The sequence below is a fragment of the Fistularia commersonii genome, chromosome 16 (genome assembly GCF_037954325.1).
Source record: "Fistularia commersonii isolate RoL2024-O1a breed Wild chromosome 16, RoL_Fcom_v1.0, whole genome shotgun sequence".
NCBI lineage: Eukaryota > Metazoa > Chordata > Actinopteri > Syngnathiformes > Fistulariidae > Fistularia > Fistularia commersonii.
In genome coordinates this window covers 18,123,817-18,140,102 of record NC_141299.1, presented here as the reverse complement: position 1 = coordinate 18,140,102, position 16,286 = coordinate 18,123,817, and the positions used below count along the sequence as shown (strand labels likewise).

Genomic DNA, 16,286 nt, shown 5'->3' with positions numbered 1-16,286 from the left:
TCGGGATATATATTTGTTTGTTTTGCTCTTGGAGTTTCCCGAAAGTGTGGCGATTCTGCCTCTTCTGGGTTTATTTTTGTTTCAGTCCAATTCAGTGACACGTGCCGGCTGCCTGGCTCTGTGTGCCAGAGCAAATGCCCTCTACTCTTGATAAGGAGGCAGGGCATTAGGGCAGTCCTTAGCTATTTATAGGCGCTCCTCCACAAGCGCTCGGGCCATTATTTTGCGTTTACTTGGACGGCTTCCTCAGTCGGAGGATCCTCCGGCCTCTTGATTGACGGAGCTGCGAGCGGAGTTTTCAGGGGGACTCTGAAATGCGCTTCGCTAACAGGGTGTGGCCTCGTTTGTTTTTTGACTGTTCCCGTTCCAATATGTCAGTTTGTTCTGAAATCGTTCTACGTGACGCTCTCACTCACATAGTGAAAGAAAGACGACGCTAACAGTAATTGTCGTCTCCCCGTGTGATTGTGGAAAAGAGATTTTGCGCGTCTGGGCTTGTTTCTCTCTCGCACAGTGAAAATATTTCTGGAATTGCGTGTTAAATTTAAGCACAATTTGTCAGCAGGAAAGCTTTTAAATTCTGTGCCGCGTGAATTCTATCCCAACGGTTCAGTGAGAATGATTATAAAATGTAGTTTTTCAACGGATGAATGGAGTCCACTGATAAATGATTTTCTGAGGCTTGTTTTGTGATACGTAAACAAACCTCGGAGCGATACGCGCAGCACACGGTGTCCAGAAGCTGGCTGATGCCGCGCCAACTGTGTTTCCAAATACACTGACATTATGAAACAACGTGCGAGTTGTATATTTTTCCGGACATGGTGGAATAAATAGAAACTCCTTGAGGGAACGATTCGAATTGAAACATCCTTTCATAAAGAAGTTCTTGGACACAAAGTTATGCGGTCGAGCGCAGTGGGTTTCATCCACATTACGCTGACGTCGCTGCCTGGCCGGGACTGCCGGCATGGCGGCTGATGAGTCGCGTATGTTCTGCGACTCAATCGATATTGATTTTCAGAACCGATCGGCCAAACCGATTGAAATAATCCAACCGTCGTCTAAAAATGGAACCAAACCATGAATGGAGACGCGGCGGTGCGGAGGAGGCTAGCCTCTTCTCCCGCCGATGAAACGTAATAGCGGTATGACCGGAAGGCTCACTTGACTGTCTCGTAGGGGAGGAATCAAGGCAATAGATTAAATCTACTTATGTTGTCAAGTTGGCTAAATAGGAACATGTGACCCTGTTAGTCGTGCACAACCCGAGAGCCCCATGTATGAGACATTGTGTGTGCTGGTCGGCGCTTAACACCCCGCAGAAGCTTATCTAGACACTGTTAATTCTCTCCTGTCCCGATCAGATCCTCGCCCCGGTAATGCCGCCGTCCATTTTATTCATTAGTTTTATATCCTGTTTTTTGTCGTCGTCTCTCCTTGACGATCCGTCGAAGCGGCGTTCCTGGTCGAGATGGCTATCTTGAGAGGGACTCCAAGTCTAGTTCATACATCAGTTGGAAACCCAATGACTTTTTTTACTCGCAGTCACTGATAAACATCATCATGTTGGCCATTGCTGAGAAGAAGGTTTTTCTGAAAATGATTCAATAGTAAGTGATGCCAAACATTTGCCAGTATTTTGTCTGGCCATTCAGTCTTTCAAGGCCATGACACCTCACATGAACTTATTTATTTTTCGCAGTCCTCCACTCAGTTGCATCTGTGTTTTGTGTGTCCTCCTTGTGAACAGGATATTCCATAAAGGTGCAGAGGGCTAATTGCTCAAAATTCTCATTTCTACACCAAATTCAAATGTTCACTCGAGATTCCCGGATGCCCCGATAATACTTTGACGACCAAAGGCAACCAAAGGGTGTCTTCCACTTTCATTTAATGAATGCAAATCTTGGTTGTAACAGGTAGAGCCGTACAGCCGTAGGGTGGTAGTTTGTCATGGTCTTCGCTCCCGGTGAAGGGATTTGATGGTGATCATTTGTTTTTTTTAAGGCAGGGGAGAATTCCCTAGATTGTTTTGCCATTTTAGAATGCAGCGTTTTGAGCGCGGTGGCTCGTAAAGTGGGATAGAGTCTGTTTTCTCTCAACTATTCTGTTGCAAATTCAGGCATTTATCAATGATTATGTGAACCGTGCTACACGGTAGAAAATGACATCAGCTTCCTCATGACTTCTCTAAATTTCAATAATGACCTCAGCTGTTGCCGGCTGGTTTGAGAAAAGGATTCCTCGTCGTTGAAGGAAGGAAGTATCCCAGTTATGATAGTAAACTAAGCTTTATTTGTATGTGCATTTCAAATAACGATCCTGCTCCGGCCACAGATGAGGTTCTTTTGGTTCATTGTTCAAATGGATAACTAACTAATTAGAAGACGTTTTAGCTGTCTTGTTATTTTTGCCACTAGTGTTGAGTTGGGTCTTGTGGGATTGTTGTGCTTATGAGCTATGTTTCGCTCGGAGCTCCAGGCTCATTCTGTACAAGAGCGAGTACTGATCACATTTCAGCCCTGAGAGGATCTCCAGCGCACTGGGCCTAATGGAAGTCGCCTCGCCTCCTCTTCCCCTCTCTCGGTGCACTCCATAATCTAAATCTTTAATACGCATTCACTCTTTTCTGCTTTTCCTTGTGGCCGCCTCTTCTCCGGGCCTCTCGTCTCTGGCCCTCAAAACTCCAACATTTCATTGTAGGGCAACATTGTCTTTCGCTGCCAAGGGCTGCCTGCAGATACAATGGGATCAATTGTCCCAAATTGTCAAGACCGCTGTAGTCGTATCGGCCCGGGCATAGACTCTGCCATTACGGTCAGTCAGTCTCATTGGTCCGAGCGCAGCCGGCGTAAATACCGTATCGTAATTGAAGTGATAGCCGGTTTAGTTCGCTCGATGAGAATCCCGTCGCGAGGAGGGCCTCGAGCTTTAGCCACGACCAAAAAAAGCAACCGCGTCCGAGCATTTTGTTGCTATTCGAGTGCCGAAGGTTTCCCGTCGCCACAGGTTTCTACTATTTGTTGTGGAGAGTTACTCTGTGGTCTGTCCCGCAGTTACAGCGGTTTCTAAATCCCTTTTTCCTGAGCACATACTCTATATTGGTTATGCCTCAGGATGCACTAAATGTTAGACCAAATTACTTCAAACAAATGACTGCGGGACTTTTCGATTCACCATTGAAGCAGAGATTTCATATGCCGTAAGGGACAGTCTTTGCTCGCATTCACCAGCACAAGATTATAATACACACACTGTGTGCTTTCCTTTTGTGATGACTGGGCTTTGAATGCCCTCTAGATTTGGGCCAGACTTTGATGAGTCAGCCTCCCAGTGATCTCTTGTCACTACCTCATCTGTCATGGGCTTCATTACCAGGAAAATCCTAGAGACTAAAGAGCAGATGTGTGTGCGTGCATATGTGTGTGTGTCAGTGTGTGTGCCTTTGTGTGTTTGAATTTGCGTGTTGTGTCTTGTGGGACTGATGTTATGAAGTGATCAGGTGAAGGGGCCGATAAACCTTCCCGCCCCCAGACAGGACGTCACGTAGAGACATAATAGAAAGTGAATAGTTTATCTCCCTGTGATATTTGAATAACCCGTCGTCGTTCACCAGGCGTCGCTCACACAGCTCTCCGATGCTGCTGTGGCGAAAACACTGCGTCGGTATCCTGTCTTCGGTGGGTTTTTAGGGAGAGGCCACAAGGACGCTACCAACATGTGCAAATGTTTGGAGATGCACGCTCTTTGGGAGAATCTGGTAGCAGGCCCAGGGTCGAAAACTTCCGAGTGAGGAATCGATCTGAACCGAATTCATTGCCGGGCAAAACTATGTGTCCGGAAGCAAATGGAAGCCCGATGAATATCATAGACAGGTGGACGTCCAATTCCCTGGAGACGGGAGTCAAGATACATTTTAAGTATTCGTTTCATTCCAGGTATTGCTTTTGTTATGGTGTCATTTGTCATTCTGTAGTGGGACGGATGTGGATCACGTAAGCACACGCCGCTTTTCAAACCGCCCGGTCGATCCGTCCACATTCTTTAAGGTTTATAACTCTACCGCAGGAATGGGTGTGGTAGTTTCTGGCAGCAAATGTCAGGTCTGTGGACATTTTGTCACCTGTGTGATCTTCTCTCTCTCTGGCTCTTCTTCCACCTACTGTAGGGGCAGTAAATACAGTTGGCAAGTCCTGTTTCTGACAAACCTGTTGAGAAAAGCAAACTCAAGTGAAGTTGTGTTTGATTTTGTTTTTTCTCCTCTGGTGTTGTTGACCAATTCTCCTCCCACATGTTTTTTCTTCTGAGCAAAGCAGGGTGATGACTCACTTTTCGCGCATGACATGCCTTCCACATGACTTTATGCGTCCAAGGATGTCCCCCTGATGTGGTTTTTGTCAAATCTCAATCGGGATACCTTTTTTTAAACGATGAATCAAATTCGGATCTGGCCCGGCAAGAGTGGAAGATTCACAAGAGAAGAAAAGTTGTTCATATTGTCTGTTGCACGGTTGAAAAGTGGAGGTGTGAATCCAGTGTGAAGCTGCAGATCACCAGGAGGGCAGTGGCTCAGGAGAATTGTTTGGTTGGATTGACGGTCCGGATAGGTTTCCGGCTTTTCGTAAGTCGCTTTGGATAAAAGCGTCTCTAATGTAATGTTTCAAAAATAACTCATCACCTGCTGCAACCAAACCACAACCAAAAAAAAAAAAAAAAAAAAAAAAAATCCCGATTGAACATGTGGAGTTGGTGTTTTTGACTCAATGTTCGTTTAGAGATCGATCTCACTTTTTTTTTTTCTTCTCTCCACAACAGAGGGAATTCCACAGGTGTACTACTTTGGTCCTTGCGGGAAATACAATGCCATGGTGCTGGAGCTGCTCGGGCCCAGTCTAGAGGACTTGTTTGATCTCTGTGACCGAACCTTCTCCCTCAAGACCGTCCTTATGATAGCCATACAGCTGGTAAGGCCTGGCAGAACAGACCAGCAGTGCCGTTCTACTGAATAGACTAGGAAAGGCAGAAAAACCTAGAATGTCCCTAAGGTGTAGCAATTCATGTGCTCGGTCCAGAAAATCGAGTAAAATGTGCTCTATATTGTGCAGATAACACGGATGGAGTATGTCCACACCAAGAGTCTGATATACAGAGATGTGAAACCAGAGAACTTCCTTGTTGGGCGGCCAGGAAGCAAGAGGCAGCACACCATTCACATCATTGACTTTGGTCTGGCCAAAGAGTATATTGACCCCGAGACCAAAAAACACATCCCTTACCGGGAGCACAAGAGTCTAACTGGAACGGCACGCTACATGAGCATCAACACACACCTGGGAAAGGGTAAGAGAGCGCTCCCGTCGCCCACGCTCTTCATGACCTTTCGTTGCAACCGTACGTCACCGATGTTTTCCTCCAGGAGATTTAGGAAAACTGTCATCTAGCCATCTATCCTACCAATTGTGGTTTTTACTGGGAGCTGTGTTTATTTCTGCTTTCCATCAATAATTCAGTTTTCTCTGGTGTGCAGCTTAGTTGAGCGTGAGCGGCCAACCTATATCACGATATGCCCAGCCTGCATGCACACTTACTTCATTAGCTTTGCTGATGTGTTCCCCTCGATACATAAATTAATTCTGAACCGGAACGTTATTCTTTAATTATGAATGAAATATTTTCAATCTTTCATTTACTGGTTGGAAGCTGCTCAGATTTGGATTACTGAGATCTTCATATTCCTGACACGGTTGTCATTTAACCTATTCTTCTCCGCCTCTCCAAGCACCATGACTCGGTTTTGGTCTCCCTGATTTCTTTTTTCTCCTCGTTTATTTCAGAGCAAAGCAGAAGGGACGATTTGGAGGCATTGGGTCACATGTTCATGTACTTCCTTCGAGGAAGCCTCCCCTGGCAGGGCCTAAAGGTAGTGTTGGGCATCCCGGCACACCTACGCACACTGGAACCTTGTATTCTGCCCGAAGCGTCGCGTCGAGGGGTCCCTGTAGTAGTATCTGGTCCTTAAGTATTTCATTAATACACAACATCCACATGGCCTCAGCAGCAGACCCTGGAACCAGGTCTTTGTTGGGAAAACACTCCTTACACTAGCATCATGTCAAGCTCTCACAGTCGGTGTACATGTTTGCATTGATTGATACTGAAAGTCTGAAAATGAAGAAAGCAAAACAAATAGGTGCTACTAGTCTAGATCAAGCATACAAAGATTGCTTACGTGCCTTAAACCTCCTCAGACCTGGCGTCCGCACGCGCTCACATCACATTTTGGGTGGATTTGTCGTGCTCCTCCCTGGACGTTCACATCTTTTTTTTTTTTATTTTATTTTTTTTTAAATATCACATCCTGTCAAAAGACGACGCTAACTTTTTTTGTACATGTCAGGTCTCTCCAAGTCCAAATTGCAAAAAGGAATTAAAGATGCGACCGAAAGAATTTGAGTCTTAGGAGGCTTTTTCCAAAAATTCAAATTGTACAATTGGTTAATTGGAAAGACGGAGGCGGCAGGCGGAAAACCGGTTCGTGATTAACTACACATCCGTAATCAATCATGGTATTCATGAAATACTGGCCCCAGAAAGGTGCACGGCATTATTTTCCACATTCACTTCACTTCATCAGGTGCCTTAATGAATAAGGCCATGTATCAAGAGAGCACGCAGTGTGAAGATTTTACTTAGAGAACAATTTAATTTTAATCTTTCTCCACCGGCCAGGGGTTCTGAAACAAGAAATTTCACTGGTTTTGGGACGAGGACACGGAGCACTGCTTTCTGATGAAAGGCTCCATTGTCTCATTTTCATAGTGAAATCTAGACACTGGCGCAGTGAATAAAAAAAGACTGTTTTTGTTGAATGCACCAGAACAAGGCTGGGGACGATCTTTTTGTGATGCTAGGACTGTAAGATAGCAGAAAGAACTGCTTAGCTTGTCGTGGGAGGGAATATCAGAGGCGTACATAGAGTAAGATAGAAGACAGGACACCTCATCTGAACATTTGTTAGGTGGGTGGAAGCTTGTGGTCCATGAATGTGAGGGATGTATTATTGTGGGGGATGATGGGCTGCTCAGGCCAAAACAACTTCTCACAAACTGGCAATATGGCCGTCAGCATCAAAAAAAAACAATGGAAGCGTATTAGGATCATTTCAACAACCAGATTAGTCAGCTACTTTGAGAAAGCTGATTTCCTGAAGCCATGTCAATGAAGAGCCTTGTTTGGGTAGTTATTAGATTAGTGAAATGAGAGCTAGATGTCCGTCTCAACACAGATATCTCTTCCCTGCATCAAAGTAAACAGGTTGCTTGCTTTTCAATATTTACAATTACCTTGGTTACTCTGGCTTGTTAGGTATGTGTGTGTGTGTGTGTGTGTCATGAAGTCTTCAATCACATTTTAATGTTTTTATTCCACACGCCCCGGATGTTGTTATTGAACCACAATATGTTTGGAGTAACAAGTCAACACAAACACCATTAACCAGTTGAAATTTGTGATGTTTCCAAATCAAATGAGCACAAAATTTCACCAAAAGGTTTTCATCAATGCTGTGATTCTGGCCGACTAACGTTCGTTCCTATGTATATATATTTATTTGTCCCTTTTTCGTTTCTAGGCGGACACTTTAAAAGAGAGGTATCAGAAAATTGGGGACACTAAACGAGCGACACCCATCGAAGTGCTTTGCGAAAGCTTCCCCGGTCAGTACAAGCAGCCGGTGTCATGTTTATCTCCAGCTTGGAAATCAGTGCCCTCACCTGACGCTGTCCTCCCCTTTGCTACAGAAGAGATGGCCACCTACCTGCGCTATGTGAGGAGGCTGGACTTCTTTGAGAAGCCTGATTACGACTACTTGAGGAAGCTCTTCACCGATCTGTTTGACAGGAATGGCTATGTCTTTGACTATGAATATGACTGGGTCGGCAAATCACTTGTGAGTTTCTCCTAACGTGACGTCTCGCTCTGACAACCCCCTCCGAACTGACACCGCTTTTTAAAATAGCATTTGCAGTATAGTCTTTATTGTGCTTATTTGGTCTTCCATCGAAGCAAAATGTTTTTGGCCTAGATTTTTTTTCTTCTACTGAGACGTAAATAAACCACGAGGGTATAGGTTGGAGAGAAAAGACTCCACACACGCTGCGGCTCTGCAGTTGTTTCTTCCAGTTTTTGTCCACAACAGACCAGCGCCCAGGTCAGGCTCCGGAGCAAATCAGAAAATAATGCTGCTTCACAATAAAAATATGATTCGGGCCGACGCTGTCAATACAGCGAGGGAACGAGCCCGGTCGATACACGGTGTGGGTGGAAATCGTGTTTTTTTTGTATGGGTGGTCACGACAACAAAAGAGAATAATGCAACGTGAAGTATGGAAGGGTTATTGTCAGCATATCTCTAATGGAAAGTGCAGAACAATAACCGTAAGGTGAAATATACCGAGAGAGGAAACGCAGTTTCATTTTCTGAGATAGCAAATGTTGCCAATGCTTATGGAGGGCAAAACAGGCCATGAACGGGAAAGACAGCAATGCTGACTTCTAGGAGGGAGGACTTAAAGCCAACAGCGTTGATATTAACAAAACAAATATATTCATATACACTTCAATACATTGAAAATGAAATATGATAATCAGCAAGTACTAATAAGACAAAGCGAGAGGTGACATTAGATGCGGTTGTGGTCTACATTTTGTTGTTGCTACTTGTTACTAGATCTTTATTATCAGAGCTGGTGATCTGTACTTCCTGGTGCAATACACGGTTGGAAAAACATGTCAGCACGGGTATTGCATACGGTGATACTTCTGAAAACTTAACATCACTGTTTATATTCATGTATCTTAAGCATCAGTTCATAATAAGTGCTTTTCCATTATATTTAGTGAGATACGGGTTTCGGTGTTAATGCCAGGGTGTCAAATGGCAACTGGAGATTTAGAAAACTGAGGACAGCTGACGTTGACATTATCTTGTTTCCTTACAGTTATGTTGTCAACAAGGGTTTCGAAAGACCACATATTTGTGTGGAACGTTTAAATGCCATTTTGAGTTCATATTTGTCGGTTTCAGGTCCAGCCTTGGTTTAAAAATGTAATATACCTAATCAGTATGCATAGCTGAAACTATATAACAGTGAAGTAGTGCTGTTCAAGTACAAGTGAAATCAAAATACTTAAAATAGTTGGGATTTTATGCACATTGATAATCATATTTTGCTAACTGTAATTGTGGATTCCATGTATTATAATGCCAGACCGTTTTGGATTTTTCTCAAAGCAATGTAGATGTTCTCTGTAAACACCAAGGTTGTTTGAATATTTTTATTGCAGCCCACACCTATTGGCCCTATCCCCAGTGACGCACCCCTGCAGCCCAGCAGCAGAGACAAAGCACAACAGCAGACCAAAAACCAGGTAAGGCTCTCGGCTGTAGCGCGAAACACGGGACGGCGCTGGCCCACGGTCGGCCTCGTAGCCGACCGACCGACCGAACATCTGAACAATCGGACGGTCCGCCCCGTGGTTCGAGTTCCTCTCCTAGACTATTCTTGTGGCCCAGGTCTGAAACTTCCTGGACAAAATGGCCGCCACACAGATCCACTTCTCCCTCACTCCCCGAGCCGTCTACAGCCGGACTGCTTGGCAGTGATGTCTTTTTTTATTTTTTTTTCCTTCATTCCCCTCCTCCTTTTGCCGCTCAAAGCACAAATCTGATGGATGTCTAGAGGGTAGTCGCAGAGACGTGCACAGTCCTGGGGTCGACTCTGCCGCTCCAGCTGTGAAACCTTGCAATTTGTTGGCTGATTATTTTATTCTTCACACCTTGCCACTCTAAGCTCCAGTCATTGCATGCATGAGTTGAAAATGCGGATTGCATTGTTCATACCAGAAATGACAAGCTATATGCTTAGTGTGTGACCAAATGTAGACTGCCCTCCACCCTCCTTTTTACTGGCATGCTATCCGAGCCTTGTGTACCACTGCTAGTCTTATTAGTGGCGAATTAGTATAAAACAATATCTGTGAAGTGTGTGAGGAGGACTGGTGTTGTATTTTATTGGTCTGACTCATGGCTTCCAGTAAGGTCATTCAGCGTGTGTATTAAGATTTTATGATTAACTCGGTACATTGGACTCTAGACTCGTTTTACCGCTCTTCATTTAACACGATTGGGTTAGTAACAACATGCCACCTTTCCGAGTTGTCAAAGCACCTCCTCCAGCGCACTCAGGACTCTTAACCCCTCCGACATTCTGGTTTCGAACTGTCAACTTTTATCGGGGGAGAAAAAAACAAGGCCTTCCGTGTAGGTTACATTTCAACCGATATGGACAAACAACTTGTTCTCGAGAGTCATCTCAACTCGAATTTCCCCAATGAGGATCAATAAAGTATTATCTTCATCTCCAGCCTACCTAAAATATATAAAAATCAAATATTTCCTTTACTGCATATTTCTCTGTTACTCCATATATACATATATATATTTCTGAAGAGAAGTTCTCATTTGTTTTTGTAGACCAAAGCCTTTATTGTTTCAAGTGGGAACATTTTTTTAGGGAAGACGAAAAAAGAGATTTCCGATGCAAAACCGTATCTAGACGTTGCTACAATAATACTATAATATTCCATTTGCCACAGGTATCATTGGTAGTTGTGTTCTATTGAATTGCAGTATTAGCAAGATGATCAAGGCTGTTTTTCCTTTATTCCTGCATGACTTTATTAGTTTGTTGATCTGTGCTTCACATAAATTTTGCTTCCCTCTACTTCTTTATTAACATAGTTTGTCTTAACAAGCCTGCTTCTGCTTGGGAGATGTCTTCTATAATTTTTTTTGTTTTTGTTTCTTTTTTCGTTTTGTTTTTTTTTTTTATTCACCCCCTCCTCCTCCTTGTCCCTCCTCCCCTCCTCCACACCCCCCCTCCCCCCGAACACATTGCCGACCACACAACCTCCCCCCCCCCCCACCTCATGACCACCTGCCTCCTCAACCCTTTTTTGCACTTTGCGTCAAGTCGCCTGAGCCAAAAGGAAGTGAGTCTCAGCCCACTCCCGTGACCAATAAGGAGACTCTGGGGTCGCACCTCACAGCTGAGCGGCTGGGGGGCTCTGTTCAGGTACTGCTGCTGCTACTGCTGCTGCTCAGATGGCTAGTGCATGGAGCGACCACGTTCTGTATGTGTGTTTGTCTGCCCCGACGCTGACCTCACGCCCGCCCGCCCGTCAGGCGCCCCGTCCGACCCTTCTCTCTGTGTGCGCTTCTCTGTTTGAATCCCCCATGTGTCCGTTGTGTTAGGTCGCACTGCGTCATACGCCTCATCTGCTAATAGGCTGCTCGCACGGGGTCGCCACCACCCTATCGAACCGACTTCCTGAGTCTTCAGTCAGCGGGAGAAACAAAAAAATGCGGTTCTGTTCAAAGTTACAATTTACCAGAGCAGTTTTTAGTGAAATCTCTGCTTTTCACGGGCATAAAATGCGACCATTTGTAGATCCCTTAATCGGCGGCGCCATGATTACTCTGCGGCTCGTATCTGCCGCTCAGTGGTCGGCTGGTAGAACTGCAGCTCTGTAACTCGAAAGGAGACGCTTAGTTTGGCCGTTTCAGGTAAGCTGTTCTCTGTCAGCGACGGCTGCTAGAAAAACAAAAAACATAACGCAAAATCCAAATTTTCTGCGATTGGCCGTCTTCACCATTCTCTGAGGTTGTGTATGTATGTTTTTGAGCTGTCTGCCCGCTGTCCCTCTGCACCCATCCAGGTGATGAGCTCAACAAATGGCGAGCTGAACACTGATGATCCCACAGCTGGACACTCCAACGCTCCCATCACTGCTCCCACCGAGGTCGAAGTGGCTGATGAAACCAAGTACGAGACTTCTTGTCGTTTGATTACAAAATACCCCGCGCCCACTTTTATGGGATTTAATCCAATCCAAAGCTGACGTTGGGTCAGATGCAACGGGGACTGTCTCCAGCCCCCGGGGCGCCGCTTAGACGTAACATTAAAACCTGTCCGTTCCAAAGAGGACAGATGCGAGTGTGATTTTTGGCTTAGCGGAATGAATGAGGTTTAGCCGCCATCGGTGGTCATTAGAGCTCCATGTCTGTCCTGATTTTAATGCAAAACTGCACGTCAAGACATTCAGATAGATTTGAAAATTGGTCGGTTCACATGGAGACTTTACTTGTAATAAATGATAATAATAATAATAATACATAGGTTTTCTATAGCGCTTTTCTTGATACTCAAAGATGCTTTACAAGTGAGAGACAATATAATACAACATAAAGAGTGGCCGACCTTGTTAAGACCTGGAAAAATGTCTTGACGGCAATGTTCTCCAGATGTTGACAAAAGTACATTTTGCACTCTATACCTCATTTACTCTTGCAGAAAATAGTCCATTTCAAAGTATCGTCAGTGGCTTAACGTACAGCGGCCTCAGAGCACACCTGAACAATCAAACCGCTTCTTTGCTGTCCGCACTGAGTGCCAGATAGAAGAAGGTGTTTACATAATAGTACACGATAAAAGGAAGTGTGTGAAAGACAGTAGAAGTGTAAACAGTGGAGCGAGGACTGCATACCAGTTTGTCGACTTCTGCGCAACAGTTGTGGTAATTAAACGTGCTAATTGACACGTACAAATTAAAAAAAATACATTCTGGAAAATGTTCTCAGCCACTATTTGTCCATCAGCCAAGCTACTACTTGGCCGATGGACAAGTTTGACGACCGTTGCGCAAAGTCGGCAACAAGAAAAAGCGCCCGTTGAGTGTTGTGAGGCAGCTTAGGAGTGTAAACTTGTGTGAGTGGTTCAGGCGTTCCATGGCAGCGGCTTGAAGAGACTTCCGGGCAAGTCTTACCGTAATAATCCCACATTCGGCTCCATGGTGGCAGCACCAGACCCCAATGTAGATCAGCCGGGGCGTCTGGAACCATCATTATTAATGTCCCTTAAAACCTTCTTGCACTGTCAAGCGCAAAATCTAATTTTAAATAAATAAATGAAATATATATATATATATATGTGTGTGTGTGTATCGTAGCATGAATCTGGGATACGGCCGGTAACCCCAGTCTGGTAGGATGTGGTTGTCCGTTGTGCACCGTGTGTCACAAAGCGATGAAGTTTCTGGGAAAGTTTGTTTTAGCCTTTTGTCATTCAAACAACCTTATAACCAACACGGCGCAGCTTCCGCTCGAAATACGCCGTCGACACGAGGAAGGCGAAACGATCGTCACGTCCTATCCTGGAATCAGGAAACGGATCCCGGCTGTCTCGGGCCGCCTTCGCTCCAGCGGCGTATTGGCGTGGGCGCGTCCGCTCCGGCGTCCTCATTTGTAAACCGGGTCCGTCTCTCCGCAGGTGCTGTTGTTTCTTCAAAAGAAGAAAGAGGAAAGCCCTCCAGAGGCACAAGTGAAAACGGAGATCGGAGAGAACTTGAAACATTGTGGTCACTGTCAAGTTTTAAAGAGAAGAAACTACACAGACCCCTGTCCCTTTCTCTGTCCGGCTTCCCCCTCACCTCTTTATCCCTCACTCTTCTTCCCCCGTCACTCTGTACCTCCCTGCTCTCTCTTTCCCGTTCTCAACGCTCCCCGGCTACTGGCGAGTTAAAGGAATGTTGCGGTCCTACTGACTCCACAGACTCTTGATTCCTTTATCAGCGGAAAATAAATGTACCTGCATTACATCGAGGGGGGGGAGGGGCTTGAGAAAACGTAAAAAAGCTGTAACAATGAAACTCGAATACTGTGGCGTGAATATGAAAAAAGATACTGTTTGAAACAGTTGTTGTATTCTAGATTCCATAAAGAAGGTTTGTTGTTCCAACAGTCAGCTGTTGATCAGGGGGAACCGTCAGTGGTTCAAGTGAAAGAAATCTGCTCCTTAGGAAAATTGTTTATTTCTTTCCTTTTCTTCCTTTGGTGTGTGTTTTGGGATCAAGGTAAAGAGGAAAAGGTGAATTATGCTGATGTTAAATCGGAGAGACACAGGAAGCATTTCATCTACAAATGAATTTGGAGGATTTTTATGTCTTTTTTTTTTTTTTTTCTTTTTTTTTTTTCTCTCTTTTGTAATTGAATCCTCAGTTTTCGAAGTCGAATCCCTGCATTGAAGACTTATTTTTATGTTGTAGTGTTCTGGAGTTCAATTTTTTTCCTCACTCTGGCTTTCTTTTTGTCTGTCAACGTGGACTTTGTAGCACAGTCACTGGCCTCAGGTACTGTGGAAGATCGAGAGAAACAGATATTAAGCTCTCTTATTATTATTGCACTTTTGGAAAAAAAAGAAAACAATTACAGTGGAAACTTTAGGTTTGAAATTAACAATTAAGAAAACAACTTAATAAAGACTGATCTAGGAAGAGTCCCTCACAATGCTTATATCTGAGTTATGGCAGAACATGTTTGATTTAATGGGGGTAAAGATATGTCTTTCAACTTTTATTTCTTACATCAAGATAATTTACCAGGAAATCATAGTTTGTGCCTTTCTAAGTAAAATGTTTAAAGCTCAAGTGAGTGTCCCGCAATGACATTTTATCTAAGCTGTCCCAAATACTCACTGGATTACTGTCTGTGTGTCTGTTTTGTTTTTTTTTGTTTGTTTGTTTTTGGCCTTTGTTTTGCGTGTGCGCTTGCAAAGCTGCAGGGTTTTCTTTTTTTTTTTTTACAGTGAAATTGTGTAAGACTGCACATCCTTTACTATCACCTACATTATAAACAGTATACACTCTTCCCCTCTGCTGTGACGATCAAAGTGTGTGTGCACGTGCGTGCATGTGTGTGCGTGTGCGTGTGTGCGTGTGTGCGTGTGTGTGTGTGTGTGTCCAACTCCCATAGCACAAGCAGATGATGGCCCCAATTTGCATCATATTTTCACGTAATGGTTCATAGGCCGTCCTTCAGCGCCTGCTTGTTTTTCAAGATTCACCCACAAACTCTTTCAGGAACAGGCCGCAGTTTTAGTGGCAACCAAAAGAAACCCTTTCAGATTGAAAAGGAAGTGGACCCGAACCAAAACAAAACAACTGTGCCCTTTCAGCTCATGTTTCTTATAATCTTGCATCGATCTCATTGCTTCCCAGGTTCTTAGTTTTAAACGGCAGCGTGGATTGTACTGTGCATGTGTGTATCAGGAACCTGTTTGGAGCCGCACGCCACCGCCGACGCGCCGAATGTAAAAATCCTGGGCGTGTGACGGAGAAGACGGGCTCGGAGAGGGTGAGGAAGTGTTGGCTTTTACCCTGTCGGCTTCACGGCTCTGTGTTTGTGAGGTCAAACAGTCCCGGTCCAGACGCTCATGGGTGGACGTCACCTGACAGCAGGAAGGCCTTTCTGCTGAGCGTGCATTTTCAAGGTACTGCCCTTTTTCTTCACGCACACACACACACACACACCAAGTGCGTGCGGTTTGTGATTCGTGCTTAAAATTGGCCTGCGGTGTGAAAAATTGCTCAATTCCAGCCCTGTGTGTGACCGCCACCCCCCCCGGCCAGCGTCAGCAGGAATTAGACGTATAGAAAATAGACGAGCGTCTGCGCCTCGTTTCAAATTCGGTTTGCAGATAAAGCGTGGCGTATCCTGCCGCGAGAGCCGTCTGAACTTCCCGTGCCGTGTTTAAAGTCGACCGATGGCGTTTCTCTATCGTCCTGGTCAAAACCTCGGTCGACCCCGAAAACATTGGCGGTTTAGCGGCACGGCCGTCGTCACCCCTTCGAAGGAACACGCGTGTCACATGAGGTCGAGAATCACGCGGCCATCGAATCATCGAATACATCGAATCACGCGGCCATGATTTTGTGATACATTTTTGAGGAACTTTTAAGCGGAAAAAGTTGCATCACATCATGCGAGGCCATGTCACTGCGCTCAATGGCTGGAAAAGCACTGAGAGCACATTTTGGAGTTTGTAAAGCGGAAAAGAGCGGCTGTCGTGGGTGGAACCATCCAAGGGCGACAGAGGCCACGTTCATTTATCTGCTCTTCATGTGACTCAATCAGGCGCGAGGTGTTGACAGAAAGAAGAAGATAAGCAGCCAGACTGACTCAGAATCAAGTTTTAAGTGCACTGCTTCAGGTGACACACTTTTCATTTTCCAGAGAAACACATTTACAGGCACATCGTTATTCAACAGCTCAGCCAACTCTGGTTAGACAGACGAGTCAGGCACAGCTGTTTATCTTTGCTGATTTCTGTCGAGTCATGGATCAGCCGTGTGTGTGTGTGTGTGTGTGTGTGTGTGTGTTTGTTTTT

At 44.9% G+C, this 16,286-nt stretch overlaps 1 protein-coding gene across 4 annotated transcripts in view; it reads left to right on the top strand.

The window, feature by feature from the left end:
• The window catches only part of csnk1g2b (casein kinase 1, gamma 2b), a 31,695-nt gene extending 17,148 nt beyond the window's left edge, over nucleotides 1-14,547 (top strand). The window contains exons 4-12 of one of the 4 annotated variants that reach the window (XM_086161129.1): nucleotides 4,819-4,967; nucleotides 5,109-5,343; nucleotides 5,838-5,923; nucleotides 7,634-7,718; nucleotides 7,806-7,951; nucleotides 9,349-9,432; nucleotides 11,037-11,138; nucleotides 11,782-11,888; nucleotides 13,392-14,397. In XM_086161129.1, the coding sequence (XP_086017255.1) occupies nucleotides 4,819-4,967; nucleotides 5,109-5,343; nucleotides 5,838-5,923; nucleotides 7,634-7,718; nucleotides 7,806-7,951; nucleotides 9,349-9,432; nucleotides 11,037-11,138; nucleotides 11,782-11,888; nucleotides 13,392-13,446 (1,049 nt within the window). In that variant the 3' untranslated portion in view covers nucleotides 13,447-14,397. Of the gene's footprint in view, nucleotides 1-4,818; nucleotides 4,968-5,108; nucleotides 5,344-5,837; nucleotides 5,924-7,633; nucleotides 7,719-7,802; nucleotides 7,952-9,348; nucleotides 9,433-11,036; nucleotides 11,139-11,781; nucleotides 11,889-13,391 lie in introns of all 4 variants that reach the window. The other 3 variants (XM_086161128.1, XM_086161132.1, XM_086161131.1) reach the window with 3 other exon arrangements.
• The last annotated feature ends 1,739 nt before the right edge of the window (nucleotides 14,548-16,286 follow it).